The 11334-nt window shown below is 35.8% G+C and overlaps 1 protein-coding gene across 3 annotated transcripts; it reads right to left on the minus strand.

Moving 5' to 3' along the window:
- Positions 1–5855: 5855 nt before the first annotated feature.
- On the minus strand, positions 5856–10824 carry LOC137940314 (probable protein phosphatase 2C 59). 3 transcript variants are annotated; one of them, XM_068785298.1, is made up of 10 exons: positions 10732–10824; positions 10537–10604; positions 10294–10402; positions 9154–9281; positions 8862–8960; positions 8581–8739; positions 7317–7403; positions 7106–7197; positions 6348–6422; positions 5856–6237 (listed from the first exon to the last, which is right to left on the minus strand). In XM_068785298.1, exons 2-10 carry the CDS (start codon positions 10580–10582, stop codon positions 6070–6072), a joined length of 963 nt encoding a protein of 320 aa, XP_068641399.1. In that variant the 5' UTR covers positions 10583–10604; positions 10732–10824; the 3' UTR covers positions 5856–6069. The 3 variants fall into 3 exon arrangements, with proteins under 3 accessions (XP_068641399.1, XP_068641401.1, XP_068641400.1); XM_068785300.1 differs by having other exon boundaries at positions 10527–10604; XM_068785299.1 differs by having other exon boundaries at positions 10537–10611.
- Between the last annotated feature and the right edge of the window lie 510 nt (positions 10825–11334).

Consider the following 11334-nt stretch of genomic DNA (forward strand, 5'->3'; position numbering starts at 1 on the left):
GTTTTTACACTAAATGCCAGTCAGTTTGACCCTTCTTTCAAAGGGTCAATCTTATGGCTATTCCTACTATAGCTGCCAATCTTATTGAGCTCCCCTTCTCCAGCAGAGAAATTGAGAAAGCAGCTATGGGGCTCCCTCTGGACTGTGCTCTGGGCCCAGACAGCTTCAATGGAGAATTTTACCGTCACTATTGGCCCTTCATTGATGAAGACATAGCCCATATGGTTCACTCATTCTACTACAATGACATAGTTTTTTAAAGTATAGGGGCTTCTTTCATTGCTCTTATTCCCAAAAAAGACAGGGTAGAGGTTCCTTCGGACTTTTGGCCTATTAGCCTCACCACCAACACTTATAAGGTGATTGCCCGTCTCCTTGCCAACCATCACTAAGTGGTCCTTCCGGTTGCCATCCACCAGGGGTAGAGTGATTTCTTTAAAGGGAGGAACAATCTGGATTCAGCTATGGCTCGTCATGAGCTCCTTCATCATTTCAAGACTTTGAAGCTTCCCAAGTTTGTTCTCAAGCTAGATTTTGAGAAAGCATTTGATAGAGTCAATTGGAAGCTTTTAGATATTCTTTTGGAAAAAATGGGATTTGGTGTCAAATGGAGGTTCTGGATTCAAAGTTGCATCTTCTTTGGCCAGTTATTCGGTGCTTCTAAATGGAATAGTGTGTGACTATTTTAAAAGTTGCATCTCCTCTGGCCAGTTATTCGGTGCTTCTAAATGGAGCAGTGTGTGATTATTTTAAAGGAACTCGAGGCATTCATCTGGGGGACCCTCTGTCCCCTTTACTTTTAAATGTGGTGGTGGAATATCTTTCCTCCTTGATTTATTTGGCCAAGGACTTAGGGTGGTTCCTCCCAATGATGGATGTTAAGGCATTTGATATTCCGATTCTTCAGTTTGCGGATGATGCCATTTGTTTCGATGTGGGTACCATGGATCAGATTAAAAAGCTGAGGGTTGTTCTTGGTCTATTTGAATTGGCTCCAAGTCAAAATATAAATTGGAGGAAAACCACTCTTCTGGGATACTACATTAATGGTGCAGTGCTCTGAGCTATGGCTCATTTCTTGGGGTGCACTCTAGGGAGCACACCAACTACATACTTGGGTCTCCCTCTTTTTTATTATTCGTTGAAGTAAATCATAGTGCTCTTTGGATATAGTTTTCTGGCCTCTGGATGTGTCAGGTCTGTTCTCTACCTTATCTCCACTATTGTAGAAGCTCGGTTGGTTGTAGACTAGTCTGGTTTTCTATGGATTTTCCAGCAAGTATTTATTATATGACCTGCTCTTCTACAGTGTGAACGGGTTTGATTTTTGGATCGAGAAAATCCTTGCCCATTCCTACCACGTCTTCCATGACCACCTCAATTATTTCTTCCTCATCCCTGATTAAGGATTTGAGTTTTGGCTACCTCAAGATACGGTTTGATTTTGGCAAGATAGATGGTTCCTGCCAATGCTTCCCTTTGTTTCTCTTTAACTTAAATATTTGTGGAATAGGGATGAGAAAGTTTCCATTCATGAATGAGACCACTAAAACTTGCAAGATAGTCATGTACATGATCTCCTTGCTTGGTAATATACATTGTTTGGAAAACATCATATAATTTTTACAAGCTATTGGCACTAGAGTATAAATTTGCACAAGTATCCCACACTTGTTTAGCAGTCTCAAGATGCACCACATTATTTGCAATAGTCTCTTCCATGTTGTTGATCGACCAACTAAGGGCTAACGTATCCTCCTTAAGCCACTTGGTATATGCACTATCTTCCTCATCTAGAAGAGGAGGTGGCTTATTCAAGTGACTCAACAAGTCATGAGTGATGAGAAATCGCTTAACAGCTTGTGACCAACTCAAGTAATTTGATAACCCCTTAAGAAGAATTGTGATGATTTTGAGTAGGTCACTTTTTTGAATTTAAATCCAATATCTTCAGCCATGAAATATTATACATTAAACAAAAAATCACCACTCAAAGAGTTTATGAGCTGATTTTGTAGCTTCAAGAATCAATTCTACATATTGAAAATTCAGCACCTTTCTTTTTTCTTTGACATGGGACAACAATCTTTTAACCACACATCCTCTTGGTTTTAAAGCCAAAATATGAAGTAAAACCAAGAGAGAATCAACCTAGATTCATGTATAAGGAGCAACAATCCAGAATGCAGTTAGAGAGCAACAATTGAATAAAGGAGAGTACATATCGAGTAATGTTTTTCTTAAATCCAAATCTCAATTCATGCATGCACTTAAACGGAGAATAGACTTTCCTTATGCTGGCCCATGCAATCTAGAAAGATTCTCATATCCCTCTTAATCAAGAAATAATATCCAAATCCAAAATAATATCAAATCAATTCATCAAATCCTTCTTAAAATCAAGTCAATTCCAAATAAGAAAACTTTCCTCCTTAAGAACATGCCCCATATGTAAAAAAAATCTCAGCCTTCAGACTTTTCTTTGGCTCTTGAGTATTTAGAGACATAAATCTCAGAATATAATCCTAATTAGAAGGATAACCCCCCTCCCCCTTGCATTAACCAAGAACCCAATGCGAAGGAAAAACAAGCAGCAAACAACCAAAAGTAGCAATCTTCTAAGGGTTATATTCAACTAAATTTTTCATGGTATTAAGCATAGTAAACCATGATTTCAGTAGGGCAACTAGGCTCGATCCAAATAGTTTCCCAAAGGTAAAAAAAAACAGCATTAAGATATAGAAATTTGTTCCTTAACCGAAACTTACATGAATGAGAAGAAACCAAATAAAAAAAAACCTTATGTTGATTCAATCAAAGTAGCAGCACTTAATCTTCATGTAAATAAGAGGAGATTACTCATTCTCCAACCTTATTCATGAGGTTAATCATCAATAATCATCTCAATAAAAGAAAAGATGAGCCCTTATCTTGGAGAGCACAAGTTGCTCAATTTTGCTTCAACTCCAACTTTGCAAGCTTGATAAAATCGTATGATCAACACCTTAACCAAGGGACTTGGAATCCTAAAACCATAGATCAGATACCATGTAGAATTTAAGATTTCATGGTGGAAGACCTCAATCAAGGTGGTGGAGAAAGGAGGAGGAAGAAGAAGAGAAGAAAATGGAGAAGAGAGGAGAAAGAAAGGGATGGCTGGTTGAGAAAGAGGGAGAGAGATCTTGGGAGAAGAGAGAATAGGCTAGGGACCAATTATGAGAAGAGGAGAGATTTGATACTCTACCCCATGCTTTGAGGCTCTTATTTATAGTTGTGAGGGGGAGTTTCTGATGACTACAATGCCCTTAGGGGCTACAAGCTTTATGAAAGAAAAAACATAAGTTGACATATATCATCTTACATAATTACACCCTTATGTCATCCTTATAAAAATCATTTTACATACCCCCTTTGCCACCTCTAGACATGGGGGAGGAGTTCTCTCTCTTTTCACCTTTGTGCCACCCTTCATGGGTGCCTTCTAATATGGAGATTGAACAAAGTGATTTGGATCAAGTCTCCTCTCTAGTATTGGATTGCATGTCTACGTTTGTTGTATATCTTCTGCATTGTCATCTTCAAATATTTCTCTCACTTTCTTTAAGGTCATACTTGGTCGAACTTATTCGTTATTTTTATAATTTTACCATTACATTCTCCTTCTAATTTTATCGTAGTGGGTGTTTATTTTCTATGCTTTTCGTCCCCCCATAACCATTTTACTCAGTCTACCTTTCTCCTAATATCTCTTTTTGGACTCTAGTTTACCTTTTCAGACCTACCCTTTGTTAAGTTGTTTGGTTTGCTTTTCCTTTCTTTATATTTGGGTGTTTTTAAGTCCAATGAAACTTTTTTACTGCTACCCTTAATTGGATTTTTATCCTCGTCTTTTAGGTGACATGCATTACCCTGTTTGGTGATTATTATCATTATTTTGTTTGAAATCCTTTTTAGGTTGGTTTCAATTCCTTTGTTTATCACCCATATTTTTATTTTTTCAGAGTCTATGTTCAATTGAGTACTTATCCTTGGGACAACTTCATGGAGGAGATAACTACTATATTTTATTTTAGGTTGATATTACCATTATCTCCTAACTTGAGGGGTGAGAATAGAAAGAGAAATATGAAAGATGTGGTAGTTGACAGAATCTACCATAAAGAATTATACAAGCTAAATCAAACTTGGTCACTTTCATTCCTCTATTGGTTTGATGTACGTCTTCTTCTTATTTTCTTTATATGAAGTCTTGGTAGTGGTTGAGACTCCTTTCGAGATAAAAGTATTGGCATTGTTATTATTTGAAAAAAAGAAGTATAATCTACAATGAAGAACTCCATGTATTGTGTTAATTATATTTTATCTTACCAGAATATCTAAGTCAGGGGGGAGCACAATATGAAGAATTTTTGTTGAAGACAGAATTTTTTTCTTGGCAAGTTGAACTTTATGGTGGAGTGTTGAAGAATAGGTTTAGAAGAGTCTTACATGGCTCTCACAGTAAGAAATCTCATAGAGCCAAAATTAATATGCCAATGTCTTACAAGAGTTTCATAGAAGGAAGTCTCACAAAAATGTCTTAGTTAAAAGAGTTGTAGTTATTTTAGTCTACTACTCTTGCTCAATTATTTAATTACTCTAGGAACTGTGTTTAGGTGTTAAGACTTTGGGTGTAACTAAAATATGAGTAGTTTAATTGTAATATGATTCTACCTGTTTTCTTTATTAGAAATAGAGGCTCTTTATACTCAAATATAATCAAATCAATGAATTATTTCTCATCTCTTGAAATTAGACATAAATACAAGTTCTATTGGACTTGTGTCCTCTAATGCGTTCAAATGCTAAGCTTTCTGGGCATTTTGCAATCATTTTTTGTTGGCTTTTGTTGTAATCTTGGAATGCTTCTTCCACAATTTGAATTAAAATGTTGTGGGGGCTTGAAGTATTTTAGAAATTTGTCCAAAACATACTCAAGACACATGATCAATTCTAGATGTCTGTTATCATAAAAATTTGGTGAAGATATCTTGAGACCAATATAGATCCTCCTAGAACTACAGAAAAATGTAAAGCATAATAAACTAGAAAACTTATCTACCAATCTCAAAGAGTATAAAATTACAAATTGCTCCTTCATTAGGCCCCTCTATAATTTTAAAATATTTTTAAAACCTAATAATTATATTTAAAATTTAATGATTATTTACCTTTAAATTAATAAATTATGTTGTGCATATTCAAGTTCAACATCTACAAGAAAAAAAGGAGTATGGACATAAGTCTATCTATGTAAGGTTTCAATTTTTAATTTAATAATTATTCAAATTAAATACTTAAAATCTAATTTTTCTTTTTAGAAATTGAATAGTGTTATCTGAAACACGTAAAAGCTGAGAGAAATGGACTTTTGTATGCTCAGTATAAACATACCATACCTCAGCCCATTGGCTTAACTCTAGATTACCAGTCATCTTCCGAAGATGAGGCCGATACCTTGGAGAAGACTAAGTGAAGGTAACCACTCTTTTTCTCATAGGCTAATTATTTAGGGTCTGTTCGGAAGCCTTAGAAAAAAAGGAAAAAATAAGAATTTAACCATTATTATTCTTAAAAAATTTAATAAAAATGATCAAATTCTCATTTTCACAAACTATTTTTAAAAATAATAATAATTAAATTTTTATTTTATTTTATTTTCTTTACTAGACCGACCCCGAGTGAAATTTAACTACGGCCTGCACAACTAATGGCAATGTTTGTATACTTTTAAATCTTTACTAACCCATCAGATTTTGTACCTTCGATGACTTGAAGAATTAAGAGTCCAGAAGTCCAAAAACAAAACACAAATGTTAAAAAAAAAAAAAATTTGGCGACAATTATGCATGGAATGGAAAAGAATTTTTTACTGCAAAAAGCAAACAAAGACTTGGTCTTTACAAGTTCATACATAATCAACACCAATATCACGCTATTTTTCATCAGTAGCATGTTTGCATAACTCGAGGAAAACAGTTCCCCTTTGAGAGGCCAAATGGACGGAGATCACTTTCTCTGAACCCCTCCTCACACACTTCGATTCTGTTGCTGGGTAGTCGAAGTCACCGGGGAGGACAAAAAGCGGACAACAACACAGGTAATATTGTCGGCACTACCTCTTTGGTACGCTTCATGCATCAACCTCTTAGCTGCCTGTTCGGGCTCCTCAATCGATTTAATCATTGAAACAGCCTCCTGGATTGATTTCAAGCAACCCAGACATCCGTATTTAATCTTTAGACATACACAAACATAATCATGCTGCAGAGCTAAAAACATGTGTTGGCAACGAAATGTATCCAAACCTCGTTTGTCACAACGTCCCACAAGCCATCACTGGCAAGGATAAGAAATTCAAGTGAATCGTCAATCACCTCTTCCTGCATTTTAAGTGACAAGCTCAGGAATGATGGAAAATGAAGGTGAGTCAGAGCAGCCGAGGCCCACTATTTGCACTTCCAATTTCTTATGACTACAGCAGGAACCATTCCTTGCAAAGAAAGAGAAGGACCTAACAAGGACCACCCACTTGGAGTTAAATTTACAGCCTCATTTAATAATGTCATTACTTCAGGTCCATGAAAGCCAATATATAAACAGACCCACTTACTGAACCTGATCTATGTTTGAACATATTCTCATAATGTATACTAATAAGACCTGTATCCTGGTGCTGTAAGGGTTTGGCACCTTGGCTTTGTAACTACAGTTTTGTAAGGCATGGAACCTAGCAACTACCTGACAAGCAAAAAGCCTAGAAGTCCATGCCTAGCTCTTGAAAATAACCTGACTAATAGTAAGTTGAACTAGGTCATATTTGAAGTCCCCACAGGCCCTGAAGACCTGTTAGGGATCTAAACATAGGTCTAAGAAGATCTGTGTATCTCTTGATAAATACACTGGTTAATCTTAAGTTTGGATCAGCTCATACTGGGAGCCCTGTAAGCACTGACCTGTTTATACAGTATCTAACGCATAAACAACTAAAATAAGCTACAGAAAAAAGAGACTAAGTAAAAGAAATTTAAAACAAACGGATGTGAATGTTACTCAAGAAAGAAACCTGGATCTCTGGATCCGCAACCACATACTGCTTCAACAGCTTATCCCCAAATGCACGAGAAACAGCAAGAACACCTCCAACTCGCCATGTCCCTGAGATTAGGTATTAGTATATCATGTAACTCCACATAATTAAACAGAAGTTGTTTTTTAAAAAAATCAATGAAAACGTTTATATGGGACATCAGAAAGCAAACAGTGCTCCTACATACCAGCCCACATCACAAATCCACCGGCTTCTTCAATACGCTGTCGTTCATCAGTTTGGTCAGGCTTGTGATCTCGTGAAACAGCTATAGCTGCATGAAATAAAATTAAGAAACTAAATTAATGAAAATGTGTATATGGATAAATATTCAGATAAACTGAAAATCATTCTCCAGTTTTCAAAAGCCAATGGTAGCAGTTAACATGGTTAACAGGAACAAAAAAACACTGTATCAGAGCAAATACCTCACCATCCTGAATAGTACTAAAGAAATATGTTTCCGAATCTATCAGATACATCCTTCTATAGGTAAAAAATATAACACTTACAATTCTCAAAAATTTACACCTTAGGTGCCCTCAATTACAACCTATAAGTATGCAACCCCATACACAACAAACACAAGCAAAAGGATCACACAAAAAAAAAACACATAGTTACCAACAAATTTTGATTTTCTCCTTAATAACAGATTAACCCAATGATAAAGATTTTCCTAACAAATAAAATCCCCCTGCATGGATGTTCTCACCCTTTGGCTCTATGGACAGATTAACTTGTTTCTTAAATCTCATCTCTTTGGTTAAGTATCAATGGGGTTGAGGCATGTCAGATGTATGTGCAACCAAATTCCTGAAGAAAGAGAATTTCTACAAAAGAAGTTATTATATAAACTCTTTCTTTCATTTTCAAAAAAAAAATAGTAGTTTAAGTATTTTGATATAAGCGAGTTGTTATGTAACAAAATCTTAAATGTTATATGCATAATATAATATTTCAAAGAATATGCATAAACAACTTAGATACAACATCTCCAAAGAATCTAGCAATATATCAAATGATAGTCTAAGGAACATTGCCTATGGATCAGAACAGTAAATACTGAAACAAGTAATTTCATGCAATAGCCATAACCTACTCCGAAAAGATTCATCAAAGAATGTAATAAATAGATGAACTGTAATTTGGTAACTACCACACTATAACTCTCAACAGGGATCATGGTGGAGAATGAAAAAAGGATCACGAGAAATTGCTTACAACAAGCAATCAGTAAGCAAATAGATGTCACTTTCCAATGAAATTACAAGAGCACTATTTCTCTGCCACTTGATGTTCACAGAGAAATGCCAAATGAATAAAATTAATATCCAGATGGAGCATCAATTAAGAAATTCTTTATCTTCACTACTCATAATATCCAAGAAGAAAAATCTAAAAATTCATTAAAAAAAAGAAGAGAGTAATTTGTCTCAAGTTGCCTTTACCATTTCCACCCCTGCATATTACAGCCCTTGAGTCTCCAACATTGGCAACAAGCAAGCGACCACCGACAAGGATAGCAGTGGAAGCTGTTGAACCAGCATCTCTGTTCTGGTTATTCTCAGATTTGAGAAATTCTGAGTCTGTGTGGTTATAAGCATCAGCTACAAAAGAAGAAAACAAGTGAAAAATGATCAGTTATTCAAGTAAAATAAAAACCTCATGCAATCCACTTATCCAATGACTGCGGTTAAAATACATATCTCCATAAAAAAAAAAAAAGCACCTATAGCCGATTTGGTATCAGATATGAACTTTGGGTGACTAATCAAATTCCTAAACAGGTTTTGTTTGACGTACTCCGCCGCTCGAGCACCTCCATGACCTAAAAATACATAAAATTGAATGCTTAAAAATATTAAAAAGCTAAAAGAAATTCCAAGTTACTGAGATCTTATGCAATAATTATAAAACCAGAGAATTCCTATAATGGAAAGAAACTCCATAGATCCTTCTACGGCTATGCAAATATATCCCACTTTTAATACACTATGACATTTTATAGTAAATGTTTTTACCATCAAAAACCCCAAAAAGACCAACTATTTCTCCATCAACTCCATCAATTCTGGTTTCGTAAAAATCCTCCATTGAAGATCTTTTCCCTGGAGAACTTGCATAACCATAGCTAAACTTGCCATTTTGACTGCAGTGAAAATCATTTCAAGTTATTAATGATAACAAATGCTGGTGCACATACAGTTCTAGCACATGCAGATAATATACAAAAGGAGCAAGAAGAACCCAAGACAATGAGGTCTGTTGCACAGTTTACTATACAATGTCATACAAAACCAAAAGTGTCAATGAGAAATCATTAACTAGTGATCTAGACCAACTCTTTAGGACTGAAAAGTTTAACAAATTAAATGGATATGAGCAAAAGGAAGAGACATTTTGGAAAAATTGTTTTTCAAGGACAGTCCATGAGCTAGTAGCCCAATTACTTTGAACCAAACAACATTATTACGCATGCATACATACATACATACATAAAAATATACATATATACACACATACATACATACAATAACAACATAACATGGGCTCTGTCATCAACAGCATACAACCATAAATTTAATCAATGACTCCTACGACTACAAGGTGCACACAAACCAACCGAAACATGTAACTGAATAAAGACAGTGGAATATGTTGTTTAATGAAGTTAACGAATTAAAACATAGGAGAGTGAAAACTCAATAACGTAAAAACTGAAGCTGGCAACTGAAGGTGCAAAAGTATTGTCCTGCGTTAGGCAAACACAAATCTCAGTAGAATCCTCGATCTATTCCTGAGCTATACTAGTAACAACGATGAAAGACCATTCCAATAAAACAGGCAAACAACAGGAAGGCAAAGGAGTGAGTTTCAGAGAAGCCCATCCCCACTGACCTGCTTCCGCCTGCAACACCAACCCAACTTTCCCAAACCATCATTCTTGAAATCATAAACGGTTGTCCACAAAATGAGCAGGGATAACCAAATTTTATTCATTTTTTCTGTTTTCTTCAACAAAGTATAACGTAAGAACTATCGACCAAATCAATGATAAACCCATAAGAGCCCGACAGAATTAAAACATTTTGATTAGTAATGGACCATCTCAACAGAAAGAACGAAAAACCAAATGAGAGCAAATAAAGAAGCGATTGTACCTCAGGCCCCCGCCACTAACCGGGGAGTCTTCTAGCTGAGTCCCGCTCGTCGACAAAACAGAATTCAGGTAACCCATGTTGACGACAAAAATCCAGAACCAAATTTCACCTTCGCCAAAAAATAAAGTACCCGTTTCCCGCCTCAAAGGAAAAGTAAAGGATGAAAGAGAGAGATAGATAGATAGATAGATAGATAGAGAGAGAGAGAGAGAGAGAGAGGTAATGAAATCTACTTTCGCTTACGCGGAACCAAAGCTACAAGTAACCCAGTAAATTGAACCCTCATCATCACCGAGTAATCCCGAATTCCCCTGCGCACTATTAAAAACTTTCAGACTTTCAAACAAGAATCCAAAAGCAAAATACGAACAATCGAAACAGATTTTGTTGTAGGATCTGCAAATTGCAGGAAAAAGAAAAAGAAGAAGAAAGACTAACCTGATGTGCAAAAAGAGAGCTTTCCAGGCTGGTAATTGGATAGGAGAAGCGATTTGCGATGAAGAGAGAAAAGAAGGAAGGGTCGTTTGTCCTTGGTGCTGAAAACAGGGTGGACGAGGAGGACGTGTCGCCGCTGTATAAGGGAGCCCTTGGGCGACCGCGTCAAGCCTCATTACCGGTGCATCCGGTTTTCATCTTATTTTTTGTTACCTCATTTTTCCGATAAATCTAATTCTTCTTAAATTATGTTAATCACACACATAGTCACAGGTGTGACATCAAGGTCCACACATTTTAGGTTGCAATAATATACGTAGATAAATTGGGTATACTCGTTAATATACCAAAAAATGCCAATATAATCTGCCACTAAATTTACATTTGTTAACTTTAGCATTAAAAAGCAAATTGCAGGTCCTATTTACCCAAATGAGAAAGGGAAACTCAAAAAATAAAAAGAATAGATAGCATTGTTTTTTTTTTTTTAGTGTCGAGTATACATGCACATATCCCACTTATCTATTGGTTCGACTTGAACCTGAAACCTTACACTAGAAATTCTTATATGACCATTAAAATTTTTAAAACTAATGAAAAACTATT

This window comes from Aristolochia californica, unplaced genomic scaffold (genome assembly GCF_029961685.1).
Source record: "Aristolochia californica isolate CCGP_79_NKW_82.1479 unplaced genomic scaffold, dmAriCali1.0.hap1 SCAF_9, whole genome shotgun sequence".
NCBI lineage: Eukaryota > Viridiplantae > Streptophyta > Magnoliopsida > Piperales > Aristolochiaceae > Aristolochia > Aristolochia californica.